Raw genomic sequence first — 18,615 nt, 5'->3', positions numbered from 1 at the left:
TTATCGGCGTGTCTTGTGTTGTCTCAAAGTGAAAATGTTCAAAGTAATAATACCCAAAAGGCTCGATCTTTTCAAGTGGAGAATAATCAACGCCCGTTGACCGATTTCCTGAGTGATAATTCATGACGAGGTCTCCCACCGGCATCCCCCCCTCCCCCTTCATCGATCCCCCATACCGACACCTAACTTCAACCCCGACTGTAGCACTGTTATTACATCCGTATGAGATGACATCGGTAATTTGTATTTACCCCCCAGATTTAAGGCTCCGTCTGGAAGCCACCCAAATCATGGTTGCAGCGCCTCATATATATCATGATCCTGGGTAAATTTTAATTTGGAATTTTTTTGAGTGTTTGGATACACCATTTCAAGGCCCGGGAAACATTATGCGCGCAATTCTACTTTTTTTTTTTAATGTGATGCAGTTGTATTCATCGGACGGACATGCTTACACTAAATATATATAACATTAGTACAGATTTTGATGCAGTGAGCCGTTCTTATCAAAACTGTTAACGTTTGGACATGACCAAATACAAATAATTTGGCCCAATTGCAATTTCCATCATCCAAACGGAGCAATGCATTTATATACCCCGCGATATATAAAATCACCCCGCAACCACAAAGCTGTCTCTATTTTTTTTCTCTTACGTCCCCCACCGTTCTCAATGTTTCCCACGTCACCAACTACCTACTAATACGCCTTCTCCCAAATATTTACTTCAACACTTCCAGTTATTCCACTAAACATACTTGCAATCATATTGTATTTTGTACCCGCCCCCCCCCCCCCCCCCCTTAACACGTCAAGTACATTTAGATCCAAACAAGGTCTCATAACAAGATATAAAATAAAACATCATAAGCAGTGAATAACAAGAAAACAAAAGAAACGCCCTATCTTCGATGATACATCTATTGGTTGCATGCAATTAATGAATTATCAATCAATCAACGATACATCTATTCCGGTCGCTCTGAATAACCGTGGGTGGCTGGATATATCTTTCAAAGGTGGGGAAGGTAGACAGACCAAGGTACTGTCTCGTATGCCCCCTTGGGTAGATTCCTCAGACTAAAAAAACTTTCAAACAGGAGTGTCCAGGTGCCTCCGAGGTATAGGAAAACAAAGAAGACATTTAGAAGCTTGTTGCTTTTATACATTCCATCCAGGCTCCCCAGCCCCGCATGAAGACCCCCCCATAGCCTCACTTGGATAACAATCCCAGCAATGAGGTAGAGGAGAAAGGGCTTTGCTGTGATGAGTAAACATGAGACCCTCCATATCCATTTCTCTTGGACGGTGGGAAAAGAAGCGTTCCATACGGTTGCGTGTAGAGCCGAGTAAGTGAAAAAGAATACGGTAGACATGAGTCCCGGAATTTCTCTAACACCGTGCTTTTTAACTCGACCGTACGGAAAACGATTTGACGAAGCTTTACCGTCATTAGCGGCAACCAATTCTTCATCCTTTCGGGTGATTTCTTTGACGGTCTCAGTTGTCTCTCCATTCTTTCCCTTTTCTGTGATTTCGGTTGGGTTGATGACTGGACCTTTGGCCTCTTCAAAGTACGGACGCCAATCTGATAGAATTCGCTGAAATAAGGGATTTTCGTGCGTCGTATGGTGAGTGCTGGGAGCATCCCCGGAAGTGTCAAGAGGAGCTCCTGCTTCCACCCATTTCCTTATATTAAGAATCTCACTAGCGGCAACTTTCTAGATCTTCTCTGACTCAGCCGACGTATGGTCATACTCGGGTGACATTGCCCATATAGTGGCGAGGAACCTGTGCCATTTTCCGCTCGGCCTCACTGCGTCCATTGGGACCGTCGCCCAGTCCTTAGTATAATTGAAGCGATGGATGTCTAGTACAATCGGTTGGTTTGCGTCAAGTTGCTTATTCCACCAAAAGATATATAGCGCCACCGTAATGGCAATGTGAGACGTTACATGCAGCTCGAGAAATGTGATAGGGAGCTTAGCGGCGACTCTAGCTAGGACGTTCATGAGGAACCAGCCGCACTGGGCGCAGACCACAAGTTTACCGATGACATTGGCATTGCCCTTGTCGTGGATATCCTTGAGGGATATATATCTTCTCGCGGAAGCCTTTGGGATCGTTCACAAAGGCGTAGTAGAAGTCCGAGCAGGATATCGGAGTGTACGTTCCGTCTTCACCCTTCCTCACAAACCCGCCCTGAACCACGAAGAAAGCAACCTCTTTTCCGAATAGATCCCACTGTGAGGGAAACAAGCACACATCCAAAATCTTCCGATCCTAGAGAGTTTCCATCTGGCAAGCCGCCCCTTCAACCTCAGCCTCCAGGAGGTGTCCTCCGTTCTGCCCCTAATGCATGTTGCCTGCGCACCCTCGAACTTGCCGTCGGTATCACTCATGTGGTGTATTGAGTAGTGTCCGGCTATTAGAGTTTTATGCAATCGGGAAGCTTCACGCCACTGCCGCCGAGCATGCGTAAAAAGCACTTCCGGTAGGAACAAGGCTTCAAAACAGAGTGTTCTCCGATTCCGCAAATGCGGTTTGTACTTTCTTTTGCCCTGGTTGGTGTCTGATGTATTTTCTTCAGCATCGGAGTCTGCCTCGCCAGCGGCAGAGTCATCGGCATGGTGTTTCTTCATGATTACATCGGGGTGGATTGCGGTGAATATACAGAGGAAAAGAGTGACGCAACAGGTGACGAGGATTTTGGAGTTCCGCGGCCAACAGGGTTTGATACCCAAGGTGTACGGGCAGGAACCCTGATCACGCGGTCCAGTGGGATAATCATTCAAATTTTAGTGATTAACTGGAAATGCTAGCAGAGAATCGCTGCCGTGTTGATGGATTCAAAGAAGTTGGAGAGGAGAATGATAGAGATGGTCAAGTGCTGAATAGTTAACAAACTACTAGTGACTTATTGCAAAGAGCTGGGAAATTGGATATTAGATTAATTCTTCCTCACACGGTAGCGAGGTATCGATCATATAGGGATCCCTAGCCCAAAACCGGATATTGAAGAAAAAACTGAAAAGAACTTCCATGACTGGTGTCCCTTGGCATGGAGGCACCTCCGCATGCCAATTGTTTGACTGGAAAAGACCAACACTCATGAACAAATGTTATAAGAGACTGCGGGCTTCGCATTTCTGCGAGATACCACCCGCCTTTTGTGACAGGCACTAAACCAGTCCCATAGATACAGAACTTGGAGTTGCTCTGGGATGATATGCATATGCGCTGTAATTGGTCGATCATAAGTCATATAAATAATAAAAGCAAATATGAATTTTAAACGACAATACATCCACTCGGAGCAGCTTAACCAATCGGACTGGCAGCAAGAACCTCTCCACCCAAAGAAACAGTAATATACCGCCAAAACTCGAAAAATTGGCTATCTCCGTCCAGGGATTACCACTCGAGTGATTGGTTGAATGGTATCGATCTATATGATAAGTTTCCCATAGAAGAAATTTTGATCTAGCCAATATCTCGAGTTATGGCGGCGGTACTCTCACTCCGAGACCGATCCGCACTTTCATAGCGGGTGGCAGGATGAAGCTAGGCGTCGGTACTTACTTGCCTACCAATCTTCTTACGAGGGTTCTAAATTAAGCTACCCAGAGTTCGGTTCACTATGGCGGGTGCCTAGTTGTGTCAGCTTGACGTGCAATAAATAATAAAGGAAAATCTTCAAGTAAAGACCCTAAACACCACTTCCTTGAAGCTAAAGGTCGATTTCTGCATATGAGAATTCAACTTAGCACATGTTGTCAAATTGAGCTGAAAAATAGAAAATCAATTTAAATTGTAGGCATATACAGAGAGGTAGGCATCCGAAATTACTATGTGCGGTGGGTGGGGGGTTTATCCAATGTTTACAAAGTGAGCATTACAGAAGACCATCATTATATATTAAGGATCGGGGAACGGATATCACAAAACTATCCCTTAAGCTATTTCGCACGCAAGCCACAGAACCGAGACATGATACTTAAGCTTGGCAAAGGTGACAGCTTTAACAGCGTAAGGGATATATAGCATGATTACGTAAAGAGTCGCCATATTACATGCATGATCATATCACCGCTCTACTCGTCAAATCTTGAAGGAACGAGTAAACACATGCCCATCGTACTTCTAGGTACATACCTGTATCGATTGAGGAAAAACTCGATCCCCTTGTTAAAAACAGTTTTAATTGTGATCACAATCACTTGAGCATATTCAATTGCCTCCTGCGCAGAGACTACTTTCCACTGGTATATATGTATGTAGCAAAATCCATGACCATGGTTGCACCAAAGTAGGCTCAGGAAGCTCGGATAGAGAGAAAATACTATAACTGTATGCAGGTCATCGTATGTGCAAGCGGAACCATTCTTATTCTTGAAGGCGGGTCGGGGTGTAAACTTGCGTTGACTCAAAATTCTAAACACCCTTGATCGAGCACCGAATCACGAGAAAAAGTGCACATTGAGAAAACGAACTCGGGGATCTCTCCTGTGCCGCAACAGCCACGGCACACTACATGCATCACACCTGAATCTCGGTACTTCACCACCCGCTGTTTCGATTCCAGAACCATAATCCCCAATTTCATTCCTCGAAAGAGCCGGTCCCTTACTTTCTGCAGCATGACATCAGTGGAACGTGTTTTGTTCTTGTATGGGTGATATATCCCTGAAACCGTCGGGGCGAATTGAAACCGTCGGTGAATACCCAAACCCTTTTGGTTAGACCCGTTGGTTACTATTGCTTAGCAAAGGTGTATAAAAACCAGTGTTAGATGCACTCAGCTTTAGACTCCCTCTAGCTCTGCTCGGCCAATCTCAACCGTATTGCGAATCAATAAACCGTTGGACCAAAGAAACGGCATCAGAGGGACAAGGCCTCGTAGTATTAATAGTTTATGTAGGGTTGTTGTTGAGCCATGGAATAATAACTGAAAGCTGGGTTAGTAGCATGGTAATAAGGGTGACCAGTGTTATACGGCCAATGGAGCTAGGACACATAAAATCTTGATTTTCTCATTTTTTTTTGATTCACTATTTGCTCAGTCTATATTTTAATTTCTATTCAACGTTTGATTATACTCCTTGCGTTGCTTTAGTGGGGTCTGCCCAGATTAACTGGATACGGGGGCGGGTACCTTGTTTCACGGAGTTACTAATTTCAGCCAATCAAAACTCAAATCAACACACCAGAAAAATGAGCCATATCCGATGCCGAGTTATTCTACCTCCGGAACCACCACCGCTAAACCTTGTTCTTGCCTGGCCGTCGGGTGCAGATAAGCGGTTCGCGCAGTCGGGGATATATATGCAACGGACTGACGGCATGTACCTTGGAGCCAGTTAAAGTAGTTTGAATCCTTTTAAACGTTGAATAGTAATATGTCTGTTCCTAAGCTTCATGCAGTTTCTTGCCTTTCGATTTGTTTGCCACAGGATGCGCATGGAGAGTGAGTCTTCTGTCTTTCCTACTCCGCCATATATACGTACCCCCCCCCATCAGCAGGACTGTCTACTCACATCATCCAGAAGCCAATCATAGTCTATCACTCGGGTCACATAATCTCACTCGACGTCTCTTCCTCCTCTTCTAGAACGAACTAACTTACTATCTCGTGCTTAACAGCATATCTAGCAAGATAGCAACAATGCCAGACACAAAATCACTAATTCCTGTGCTGTTCACATAAAAATGCGTTCTAACTCTACATATACCCCCTCGATACACCCCCTCCGGCCCCCAAAACTTGTCAAACATAACGCATACAAACATCCAGTACTAACGAAACGACTAACACAGCCATACATCTTCGGAACACCCATCTTATACATGCCTTAGTCGAGGGTTGGGTAGATCTCCAAGCCATTCATTGTTTTAACGTATGTTATCAGGGTTAGGGTTATAAATGATGGACACGAGAAGAGACAAGACTGACTTTGTGGTAGTCTCGTTCGGATTGTGGTTTTTATGCCCAGGTGTTGCACAGGTATCCAGTCTTTCTTGTAGTCTTGTAGTCTCGCGGAGCTGTGGTAATATGCGCATTAAATGAGCTAACGATAAAAGGTCGCTGGGCCGGGGTTAGGGTTATTTGAGACTACTTTCGCCCTTTATTTTGAGTGCTTAGTTGATTATTCTAGTTGCTTTAGTCTTTCCAGTCTTGTCTCCTCGCTATCTTCACGTAGTTAAGTCTTCAGATAAAGTCTCAAGTTGGGCCCATTATATTATGTACTCATGCAGTTAGGTTTTGATGTTCTGAAGATTTTATAAATAAACAGACTAACAGAAAGATGTTGTCGGCACATAATGTATTGTTTCAAGATGGGAAGTGTGCAGAGAAATAAGTCTCAAAAGGTTCAAGCTTCTTTAAGTCGAGCATGCGCAGAGGATAAAGCTCCTCTCGTCGACCAGGCTGCCAAAAATCAACTCTTGTTGACCGATAGCACGAGGCGAGTGATACATTATGACGCGTCTAGAAGACTACAGTTATATTTCCACTACATGATTAATGTGCCAAGACTTTGAATTTGTTTCCCAGAAACAGACCTCCAGGCGATAAAACCGATTGAAAACATTCATTGGTTCCTGAAAGAAATCACTGACAACTGCCTTGGAAGCTGAACAATAACATAAGCATCTGGTAGAAGGAAGACGCAGGTGATGATGTATGATTCCGATAAAAGGCTCCAACCGCCGACTACCGTTTGGAGAGAATGAAGGTTTCCCTCACCTGGCTAGAGAGATGATACTATCGTTAGATTTTTATATTTAATTTAAAACTTCTAGTCTAGTCTCATACCACTAAACGTAGTACATGTAATCACTGTACTATTGTCTTTTGCCTTCTATCAAATTCTTAGTAAGTATAGTACATTTAAACTGGATCTCATAAGATGCTATAGAGATAAATATAATTAACAGTATATAGGACGAAGAGAAAAGAACCGCCCCTCTTCCACCATACATCTAACCCCGCCGCCCTAAATAACATTGCGCGTGGGGCTACGTATGTATATCTCTCAAAAATGAGGAAAGTACAGAGACCAATCTGCTGTCTGGTATACCTCCTTCGGTTGATTCCTCATACTGACAAAACTTTCAACCAGTAGTGTCCAGGCGCCCCCCAGATATAGGATAAAAATGATGCTAATCAGCCAAAGGCTGTGTGCCTTGTCACCCTTTTCGTTCCTTACTGTTGAAGTTTTTGGCTGCAGCCAGCGAAGAATCATTACAGTCAGGAAGAGTAGAAAGGGCGTTGTTGCAACGATCAAACATGAGATTCTCCATATCCATTGCTCGTGTGTGCAGGGAAAAGAAGAGTTCCATTGGGTTGCGTGTAGGCCTGAGTAGGAGAGATAGGGTACGCAAGACATGAGTCTCGAAATTCTGGCTTCTGCATCATATTCCTTCTTAGCGCAAGGCGATTCAGATTTCTTCGAAGCCTCAAGGTCAAAGTTCGGCGGCGGTTTGTTAAAATCAATTTCTCTAACAGCAGCTTCAGATCCTTTGTCTTTCCCGGTGGTTTCTGCGGTTCCGGCCGCGGAGGGTTTAGGGGTGGTTTCGACTATAGTATCAGTCGTGAGATACGGACGCCAGCTTGATAATATTTGCTGAAACAAGCCGTCTTCATTCATCCCACAATCATAAGTAGAACCACTAAGGCGGCGATAATGTGAATCATCACATGCAGCTCGAGAAATGTGATAGAGAGATTCGAATAGAGTCTAGATAGGAGGGTGATGAGAAACCACCCGTATTGGCCACAGACATTGACTTTGGCGAGGACACTGGCATTGCCTTTGTCGCAGATATCCTCGGCCCTTATCTGCTCATGGAGTTTCTGAGGGTCCATCATGTAGGCGTAGTAAAGGTCCAATGGAGATATCAGTGTGCGATCTGAATTCCTCACAAACCCACCCTGAACCACAAAGAAAGCAACCTCTTTTCCGAACAGATCCCACTGTGAGGGAAACACCCATAAATCGAGAAGGTCACGGATACTTTCATGTTTCTCAAGCCACTTCTGCAACTCACCCCTCCAGGACGTAGTTTTCGAATCCTTTGATTCGCCCTCATCGCGTGGTGCCGGTGGCGGCGCCTTCTTATCAATGAACCCCCGGCCCCCTGCCTCGTCCATATGCTCTAATATGTAGTGCCCAGCTATCATCGCCTTATGCAGTCGGGAAGCCTGAGCCCACTGTTTCTGAGCATCTATAAGCACTTCATCCGGTATGAGCAAGGCCTTAAAAGTCAGAAAAATTCGTTTTCGCAAGCGCTTGGACGCGGTGCATGCCGTGTCGCAGTATTGTGGTTGACCTTCTTTGCTGCCCGCAGTTATAGTATCGGGGGTACTTGTTTGGCTTCGTGAAGCGGCATCGGAGCCTACTTTTTTGTCCTTAGGATTCTGGGTGTGAGATTTCTTCTTTACTACATCGGGGTGGATTGCAGTCCATATGCAGAGCGCAAGAGTGACGGAACAGCTGATAATAATTTTCGAGGTTCCGCGACCAACAGGGTTCGGCACCCAACCCACTCTCGCACCTTCAGGCAGAACAGGGGCAACAGGTGCACAAGGCGTAACAGGCGCAACAGGCGCGGCTGAGACGTAGGCTGCGACTGAGAGCAGGAACAAAAAAGCCATCGAAATAAAGGAATGAGATATTTCCTTTCGCGGAGTTGACGGGTGGGAACTGGAATGCGGTTAAATCGGTGCGGCAACCGCTCGAATTGCGGGAATGAAAGGAAGTATTGTGATATATGTCGATAAGGTGTTATAAGACGAAGAGGTGAATAATAGCAGTGGCCTACTTCAGGTGCTGCAGATCTAAATTATCGAACCTCCAGATTTGGCTGTGCCCACGTGGCAGTGAGGTAACTACCTATTATATATATATTCCTCAAGTCCAAATGATATTGCCCTAGCTTAGTTTTGAGAAATAGCTTGAAGAAATTTCTGTGAGGGCTATGTAGGGCGTGGCGGTGTGAGCTAGGGACTATGAAAGTAGCAGAAGGTCTCAAAGCACGGTGAAGGATGGAATGCCTGTGGGAAGTGGTCTGGAGGAGGCTGGTTAATGTGTTTATTTTGTGACTTTTTCAATTGAGGTATACGTGTGCACCTCAATAGCATATGAAAACCGATATTTCCCGAGATCCTTTTTGTGGGCAGTGTGCTTATTTCCCCACCGTGGCGCAGAGCTTCTCATATCATATGCAAGGAATCAAGGCTAACCGCCATGTAGGCTACACGCTTCGCATTTCTACGTACACCAACCCGTCTCCCGCGATAGTACTGGCCGAAAGGCTATAAAATGGACTTTATTAAGTGTAATTACGCCGTGATATGTACTGCAATTGGTCGATCATAACTCATAGTATATAACAGCAAAAACAAATACCACTGTCAGAGCACAAAACTGGGCAATGGACCCACTCGGACACAGATATATCTCCAATTGGTCTTTGTTAGAGCTTAACCAACCAAAAAATCCGCTGAACAAACAAATTCGTTAGAGGTCAACCCTCATTCCGACACACCCGATACAATCTCCGGCAGTGCACCAGCTCCAGAGTAAGATTCTCTTCATTCAAAGAACCAGTAATATCCTCGAACTTTAGATTTTAACCTACAATCAAAAGACTTATTAGTACACTTCTTAGCGGATAGCAGGATGAATCTACATAGGCATCAGCGTTTACTTTCCCATCAGTCTTCCTTGCAAGAGGATTCAATTGGGCTACATAGCCATCAAAAGTGGAGCATTTAGAGAGAGGTAAGTATCCAAAATTGTTGTGGCTGTAAGGAACGAATAAGCACAAGCATCATACGTATACTTCAAGCTAGGTACCTGTATCGATTGAGAAGAAATTGGATCTCCCGCTAAATTGATACGTGTAAAGGCAGTGTTAGTTGATGTCCCGATGTGTTGAGCATGCGTTGAGCGCAGGCAAGCAAACTTCTTTCGATTGATACGTACATGTAGTTCTAAATTCCTGACCAGGAAACTCGCGATCGGCTGCGAATAAGGGAATGGAAGTGCATGCGCATGCAGTGCAAGTATGTATAATTCCTATTCATGGCCATGGCATAATGGATTGGTTTATAAACTTGAGTGGCGATAATTATATAATTTCAACAGGAAGGGCGTCAAATAAATCATTACGTCGTTTGATAACCACCGGTCGTAATCCTGATTTGGAGCGTCGAATCATGATCATCCCATGCACAAACAAAATCCTTATATAATGATCCCCTGGATATAACTATGAGAGTACACCTGGAGAATTTCTCTCATGGATCGACGCGAACGAACTATCACACGATTCACATTTAAGAGAGAACGTCTGGATAACGAGTTTTCTTCATTTATTGAGAGGTGCTAAATTAAAAGCTTCGTCGATAGACCGCGCTAGTATTGCATGAGAGAGATTCTCTATTAGAGGGATTTAGTTACGCGTTTTGGACGGAAACTCATGCGCGCTACAACCAATAAGAATCATAGGAGTTTCTGTCCATGCAAGTGCTCTCGAGTTTCTACCTGTTAGGCTGTGTGCGTATGTAGCTAGAACCCTCTATGTCGCATAAATTACACATTTAGAATAAGCATAATTTGCGGATATCTTCTACGTTGCCACAGCCATGCCACACCAGAATCTCGGTCCTTCACTGCCCTGCTGTTTACTAGCTTTCTAGAACTATACTCAGATTAAATAATAATTTATAACGTTCCCATAATCATAATTTCCAAATCCCATTCCTCCAAGGAACCCCTTGGTAGTACACCTATATTTACCGGTTATTTCAGAGCGCATCAAGACTTAGCTAGGTGCAAATGACCCTGCATACAGGCGTATATGCTGGCTTTAATTTCCTGGGTTCGTTGTTAGAAAAGCTAACCTGAGCCCAATTCAGAGAGAGGTAGCAAATAAGCATTCAATCTTGATGAAGAAGGTTAATATTGGGGGTTCTACCCACTGTAGAAACGTATCTAATTATATCTTTCATCTTAAATCAATTTGATATATGGTTGAAATTGAGTTCTTTTTGATCTTGTGTTCCTTCGTCGGGCCTTTGTTGCTTTACTACATGTAGTGGAGACTCCCAAAACCAGCTGAACACCGGCACTGTACATATACCTTTATTTCGAGTACTACCGATTTTCAGCCAACCAGAATTCAACTAGTGGACAAACCAGCCCAGAATAGAGAAAGCGGCAATATATATCCGATGCCCATTATATTCTAACCCGGGAATCACCTACTACTAGAACTCGGCCTCGCCTGGCCATCGGGTGTAAATATAAGCGGTTGGCGCTGTCCGAGATATGTATGCAACCGACCGATCGACTGCATTTGATTTGCTTGCCGTAGTCGCCCAGTATGTCATCCAGTTATTAAACCGTAGTACATCCCTTTCAGTCGTAATATTGCCCAGTGAAAGCCCAGTGAAAGACCAGTCAATCAAGTAACTGCCAAGACCCGCCATGCGTAACTCCCCCCCCCCCCCCCAATCTAGAGTTTCTTATTTATTTTGAGACTTCAGTATATTATATAAGTAGTTTTTCCACGCCGACTACGCCTTTTGTTGACAACAGAAGAGGCCGGTACTTCCCTGCATACCAGAGTATTTGACCTTAGATGTCTCCAAATACCCGTGGAATTACACACTTGAGCTGGAAACCTCTCTAGCTAACTGATAGTTATAGCTAGGCCAACACAAGCGAAGCTAATAGAAGTAAATAAACATTTCTATCATGGATTGCTAATAACGACGAGAGGGGGGCTTTCTCGTCGTCCTTTATACAGCTCGTGCTAAAACCACATGAATCCGGGCAGCTGTCCACGTGTGGATCGAACGAGCAGTCCAGACCCTATAATCGATAACGATTGGTTATCACTGGCTAGCTGCTCTTTTGCCAGCACAGAAAGAAATTAGTGCATAAATCGTTTGTAGGTGTCCCAACTTGAATTTTCGCTGGCTGAGATCCATGGCCTATTATAAGGCTAGTTCAAGTAAAGGACAACCAAGGTGCTCCTCGTCGCAAAATTGATTCCCACCCAAAGAATCATACTAGTACTCGTTTACCAGGAAAAGAACCAGAAATGTAAGTGATGGGCATGGTTACGTTTTGTGAGAGATCCCCGCCACTATATGCAAACCAACCTTGCCCTGAGCAACTGTTTTCTCTAGTCCTTTTATTGGCAAATGAGCACTGTAAGGCATTTTATCCTACACGGCTTGCCCTCCGTCCGGGGCTTAGAAGACCTATAGGGTAGAGACAGGGTAGACTGCGGACGGCGGTTGTCTCCATCCTTTGTATTATGCGTATGATTAGCTACGAGCAGACGCTGACCATTTTTTATTGCGGCCGAAACAGTGGCCGGTGCTAACTAATCTTTATCAGTGTTTCCATCCGAGACTATATATCTCCTGCCAGTCTCGCTCCGGGATTTGCTTTGGCTTTTACCCCCCACGAAAATGTTCAGCTAGCATTAGCAAGCTAAGGAATTCGAATAGAGCTGTTGGATGAGAAGATTAATTAATAATTCATTGATGAGAAGAAAGAGAGTTGATATTATATTGTATGAAAAATTAAGACCAAGGCACGCTTTAGGGCGAAACAGGAGTTCAATAGATTTTGTGAGGATCCTACGTGATTCTCAGACAACCCAGGCTCAGGCTCCGATAACAGAAATTAAAGCTCGAATTGACTATGATGATGTGATGATAGTATAAACAGACATAAGAGACGAGACTGTAGGATACAATGACTAGCTAGTGACACGGTTGCCTTTTCGTGACCTGTCCTTGACCCGTGGTCACCACAAAGTTCCACTAACGCCTCACCTGCGCCACAACGTTCTATCTTTATACCAGTCCACTTAAGCCTTTGCTAGCGCCTACGTGCACTAGTCCAGTCTACCCGACGTAACCTATATATACTTATGTACGTGTACAATATGGAATAGCCAACCAACACCGAGAGAGACGAAACATTTATTGAAAGAAAAATCGGATGCATGATGAGTAGATACACCCACTTCTGTCTATCATCTCGGGAAAACCATAAACTTCGTATGGGCTTGTACGTTGTGGGAGACAACGAATGCATCGATCAGAACATATAATCCAGGCAATATTGTGACGTCGATACCGAATATCAACCAATCACTACTCTCTCCGCCGGCTAGCCGCCAGTGATTCTATACAACCTATACATGCCAACCTCGGCCTCTCTTTCTCCCACCGGTAGTCGAATCGAAACCACTCAGCCTTACTATGTTGTCCATCGCATCTGACAACTGGTTATGGGCATGAGCCGAGCGGGCTAGCTCCCAGCCTCGACTCGAACCCACCTCCAAGGCTCGAATTATAGGCTCAGATAATTCGAGCCTTTACCTCCATCATCCGAGCCAGCCCGGGCTCTCGGCCAGGCTTGTCTTGGGCCAGCTCGTACTCATCACTACTGACAATATCTACCCCCGGCCCGGAGATTACTTCTGCCTCTCGTCCCTGTAGGAACACAGATTCGTACTTTATCAAATCTGGCCTGTTCCATTTACTTCTCCATTATTGTTCTAACATAGTATTCACCTCACCCCACTGGTCAGACCACGCGCACGGATGGAAACGCCATCACTGCTCCCCCGAGTTCTTATATCCCGCACTGGGAACATGAACTTGGGAAGTCAAATCCGACAATATCTCGATACCCCCCTGCTTAACGGTGCCAGGTCTTTTTACCAACGTGTACTAGAGCATTTATTAGTAGTCCGGCTTCGCCCTTGCCGGAAAGGTGATATAGTACCCAGAAAGCCACCACCACCGACCAGACTGAGCCACAAAAACACACACCTCCTCTCTCGTACTAGACGTACTTGTCTCAGTGCTAGAAACTGGGCACTAACTAGTATACCGCCATTTTTCGTAACGGTTATCGTCACCTGCTGGAGGAATCGATAACAACTTGAAATTGCTCCCATGCATGGAGTATATTCAAACTGATCAGCGGTCTGGGCCAACCAACGTCTGGTACTCTTGGTTATAGATATTGCCCATTGCTCTTGAGACCGAGTGTTTTTTCCTTTCTACTCTACCATATATATGTTCCCTCCACCAGCAGAATAGTCTACTTACATCATTAAGTCGCTAATCATAATCCGTCACTTGGGCCACAGAATCTCACTCGACTGCATCTCCTCCTCTTCTGGAACGAATTAGCTTCGCCACGCAGTGATTAATAGTCTATCTATAACAGTACCACCACTCCTCACATCTCCGCTCTCCATAAGGAGTATGTATGCAAAAGTACTTTCGAACTCTACACTTGCCTACCTTCACACACATCACCCCCCCCCCCCCCCCACACACCACTACCAAAAATAAGGCTTCCGAATCGTCAGCGCCAAGAGGACGACTAGCACAGCCATACACCTTCAGAACACCCACCCCCCCGTGACTTCATTGGAGACGAACACGCACGGAAACGAACAATCAGCGCAGCGGACAAGCGGCAAGAGAGGCGGGGGTCTACCCCCAACTCGAGTCAGTACTTATCACCACAAGAACGGGTTAGTCTAGCAATTTTCCCCCATGAATCTGCGCAATCGATCTCTAAATTAATAACCCTAACCCTCCCTCCCCTCTCGAGCACTATGCATCCAGTCGAACACACCGAGGTACATACTTGACTGTTTAAGTCTAAGCAGTTAAACTGTTTAGTGATTTTAAGCAGTAGAACTGTTTAGAAAACTGTTTAAATGCTGTTCAAAAACTGTTTAAATTTCGTTGATATGGGCGGTGTAGGAAACTGCTTAAATTAAACACCGTAACTGTTTAGATAAGTTGTTTAAGTAAAGCAGCAAAACTGTTTAGGATAAGTTGTTTAAGTAAAGCAGTAAACTGTTTAGGATAAGTTGTTTAAGTAAAGCAGTAAACTGTTTAGGATAAGTTGTTTAAGTAAAGCAGCAAAACTGTTTAGGATAAGTTGTTTAAGTAAAGCAGCAAAACTGTTTTCATTAACTGTTTTATTTAAACAGTCTTTTTGGCGACCTATGGACTCATGATTTAAACAGTTTACGACTGTTTAAATTAAGCAGTTTATTTTTTAAGCAGTTAGTTTAAACAGTTTTACGTTATCTATAGCTGTTTAAACAATTTAAACAGTATTTTAAACAGTATTTTAGTAGCATATTATTTCGCAGTAGCTATTCAATCGCAACCGTTGACTATGGTATACGATACAGTTAATCTTCCCTATCTAATTATAATATACCTATCACCCACTCGCAGCTCTTATAGATCAATTGTAACGTGTTGCAGTTGGAAAAGTGTATCGGTATTAGCGGCGCTTGGTGATGTCGCAATGTGGTATTGTTGAGCATATCTGAAAATTACACCTCAGACCACGCCCATGCAAGTTATATATATGAAGAGGGCAGTTACCTATTATCTCCCGGGCTTAGCCTCTGACGTTCCACGTGCAGTTAAATACGCTGGTGGATTGCGTGTTTCAAACCCAGCCCACTCTTCCTTCCATTTATTCTTCGCACATTTCAATTTATTAGCATCACCGGTAATTTTCTGGGTCTCTCCGTTATCTAAAACTTTCATACTTTTGGTAATCTTCCTAGTCGATTTGCGTTTATTGATATCCTCTTGCAATTGATCTGCAGTCTGTGAAGCAGGCAGTTGTGACTCCGGGATACTCTCATTTTTTCTTGGGCGGCCTCGTTTTCTCTTCACGATAGGCGAAACAGCTGTCTGTGTACTGGGGATTTGTGAATCTGGTACTTGAGATGGCTCCGGTGATAGCAGTTGGACATGTTCAGGATACGAGAATTTTCTTTTGCAAAGTTTATTGCTTTCGTTAATCATCTCTAAGCCCTCCGGTGAAGCCGAGTCCTTGTTCGAATCAGGTGGGCTTATCAATCCCGTACTACTTGGCAACTTGTCCTTTTCGTGATCATTCGGGGTGTTTGGGACGAGAGTTTGTGTTATTTCGAAATGATTATTGATGTCCTGTCCTCCAATCACAAGGTCAGGTTCTCCAGGCTCTTCAGCAGGCTATGGCATAGCACCGATATCGTTAGTTCTCCGTATAACAAAAAAGAATTCTTACTATAAATTATATCCCTAGGCCGGGGGTTATCGCCAAACCAGTGAATTGTTTCTACTCCTAACACGAGCACCATCCTCCTCCTCCTCCTCCTCCTCTATAAACGCTCGCTGTATAGTCGACAACACCAAAAGTTAGCAAACAGCTGACATGAATCTAGGAGTATAATATCAGGGCATATAAACTTACCGCTTCCTTGATACAAATTTCAGCCCCACACTCAGCGTATTGTTCTATCATCCTTTCCAACTCGACAGGATAGGCAAGAGGCTTCCACTCTTTATCACGCCCACCACGCGCCCGGTAAAACATAGACTCATCAGCCTCTAAAGTAACACGACTTTGAATTTCAAGTTCAAACTCGTCCCATTCTATGTCGGTGGCAAAACGGAAAACCCTTTTGCCCATGAACACCTGGATGACATCCTTCTCCTTGTCTGTATCAGCTTTATCTTTTGCCGCATAACTGACAGTTTCAGGTGCTGTTGATTTGGGCTGCCTGAATTTTTGCAAATGAACGGGGGTGCGGGCAGGGGGGACGAGGGGGCTTGACTCAAATTGCGGGGAAGGGGGACTTTGAACTTGCATACGATCACGAACAAATTTGCTGATCGGTACGGCCATGGGAGAGCTAGCTTTTGGACCTTCAGCGCCACCATCGACCTGCGGCCGTTTGTTTGTAGTGGGTTTGGATTTAGTGGCAGCAGTTGGGGCTTTGCTAACTTTACTTGCCTGGTTTCGACCACCCGCTGGCGCCGTCAGCACCACCGGTTGTTGAACTCCGCGATTATCTTTGTTTTGGGCATTCATTGTACGTGATCGCTGTGGCGGTGGTGTTATTATTGGGCTGGTTGGGGCAGTCGATCTCCGTGTGGACATGGGGCCTTCATCCGCTTCTCCATCGGCCTCCATAGCCGTCTCGACTCTTTGGCTACTGTCTTGTTTGCCTGAGCCACCACTATCATCGGCTGTCGTGGGAGGGAGTCGTTTTCTGCGAGCTCTTGTAGCATCCGGGGGAACGCCAGCTGCTCTGAGTTCTCGATTCCTTTTGTTGCGTCCCCGATCCCAGCACATCGTTCGAATCACGTCCTTGACCAACAGGCGGTCCCAGCCCCAGTCCCTGGGGGCGGTTGCTGCAACCCATTTGATCATAGGCCACATCTTCGTCTCATAAGCATAAGAATTGAAAGAAGTGTCCAAGCGTATGCCCTTGCTCAGACACTCCTCCAACACCCATTGCCGTCGTAGCCTCAATTTCTTCCTATCAATTTGATCAGTCCCTTCAATCATCACGCCCATCCGAATGTTGAGGGATCGCCGAAAAGCCTTGGAGTTTGGTCGCAGTTCTTCACCTGTGTCCATACCCATATTCACGTCACCGATGTCGACTCCCTGTTCATCTGGGGTGTTTTCGCTGGGGTCTGGCGATTCTTCTCTCGTTTCGTCGGTGTCATGGTCGTGTACAATTGAGGCTGACTTTCGGGGTAGAGTTTTTGACGACGACGCGGTGGATGACTTAGCCGGTTGTAACGGTGTCTTGCCTTGTCTTGCAATCGTCGAAGGTTTCGAGCTGATGGCTGCCACGGATTTGTTGGAGCTCAGACCTTGAGATTGTCCACCTTCAGGCTCACTAAACCGGACCGGCATTTTCTGGCTCTTCCTTTTTTCCGCAAGAATTTGAGCTCGAACGCTGGGACTTATCTGATCTGAGTCTGCTTCGCTAATTTCGGAGCCGGCCGCGGGGGTACTGGCATATACTCCGATTGGTGAAAGTTTTCCTCTGCCTGTCATCGTTCGTTGGTGCAAAACAGGAGCTTTGGACTTTTCTTTGGCTGAGATGCATATGGGAACATGATTAGTAACTTTCATGACTGTACTCGAATGGTGATGGATCAGCTTACCAGCCTGTTCTGTACTGCTTTCATCAGAACTTTTGCCCTCGACCGCGTGCTCGGGTAATTCCTGCTCTCCTTCGATGCTCTGTGTGATCATGAGCCTAGCTTCCTCGGCAGCCATTTTCTCCTCCAGATCGCGCATCATCTGCTTCATCATTTCCTCCTTCCTGGCCCGCAAGATCTCCTGTATACTGGGAGACATCGGTGGGATTGCGCGTACGGGACCGACCGAGTGTATAACCTGTTTGAAAGAGAGGGGGGGGATTAATGATACTAGGGAGAAAAGAGAGGGGGGGAATTAATGATACTAGGGAGAATGATGGATGCAAGTGGCCGTAGTGTTGGGGGGTGGGGGGTTAGGTCAATCGCGACCATGTAAATTAGAGTGCAGTTAGGAGCTGAGGTTGTTGATAGCCAAGCGAAAGGAAAAAATTTTCTTGGACTATACCCAATTAATCAGTTAGTGTGCCGCGATAGGCATATCTTGTCTTGATCTTATCTGATAAAGCTTAGTTTAGCCGTTTTGGTGCTATCCATCAGATAAGATGTATCAAAAGTCATGTGATGACAGGGGTTACGCACAGCTCTA

General features: G+C 45.1%; 3 protein-coding genes across 3 annotated transcripts; all 3 read right to left on the bottom strand.

Moving 5' to 3' along the window:
- Window positions 1-1,722: 1,722 nt before the first annotated feature.
- On the bottom strand, window positions 1,723-2,643 carry H6S33_011128 (uncharacterized protein; the record flags this gene model as incomplete). Its single annotated transcript, XM_044842524.1, has 2 exons — window positions 1,723-1,871; window positions 2,265-2,643. The coding sequence occupies 2 exons, from the start codon at window positions 2,641-2,643 to the stop codon at window positions 1,723-1,725; spliced, it is 528 nt and encodes a 175-aa protein (XP_044697058.1).
- Window positions 2,644-7,035: 4,392 nt separating this feature from the next.
- H6S33_011127 (uncharacterized protein) lies at window positions 7,036-8,657 on the bottom strand (the record flags this gene model as incomplete). The annotated part of the gene is made up of 2 exons (XM_044842521.1): window positions 7,036-7,740; window positions 7,785-8,657. 2 exons carry the CDS (start codon window positions 8,655-8,657, stop codon window positions 7,036-7,038), a joined length of 1,578 nt encoding a protein of 525 aa, XP_044697057.1.
- A 6,804-nt stretch (window positions 8,658-15,461) lies between these two features.
- Window positions 15,462-18,228, bottom strand: H6S33_011126 (uncharacterized protein; the record flags this gene model as incomplete). The annotated part of the gene is made up of 4 exons (XM_044842520.1): window positions 15,462-16,079; window positions 16,173-16,241; window positions 16,321-17,963; window positions 18,033-18,228. 4 exons carry the CDS (start codon window positions 18,226-18,228, stop codon window positions 15,462-15,464), a joined length of 2,526 nt encoding a protein of 841 aa, XP_044697056.1.
- Window positions 18,229-18,615: the final 387 nt, after the last annotated feature.

Source organism: Morchella sextelata, assembly GCF_020137385.1.
Source record: "Morchella sextelata strain SCLS chromosome Unknown scls_5, whole genome shotgun sequence".
In the NCBI taxonomy this organism is placed as follows: domain Eukaryota; kingdom Fungi; phylum Ascomycota; class Pezizomycetes; order Pezizales; family Morchellaceae; genus Morchella; species Morchella sextelata.
Note: the sequence above shows the minus strand (reverse complement) of the source record. Positions and strands in the feature narration are given on the sequence as shown.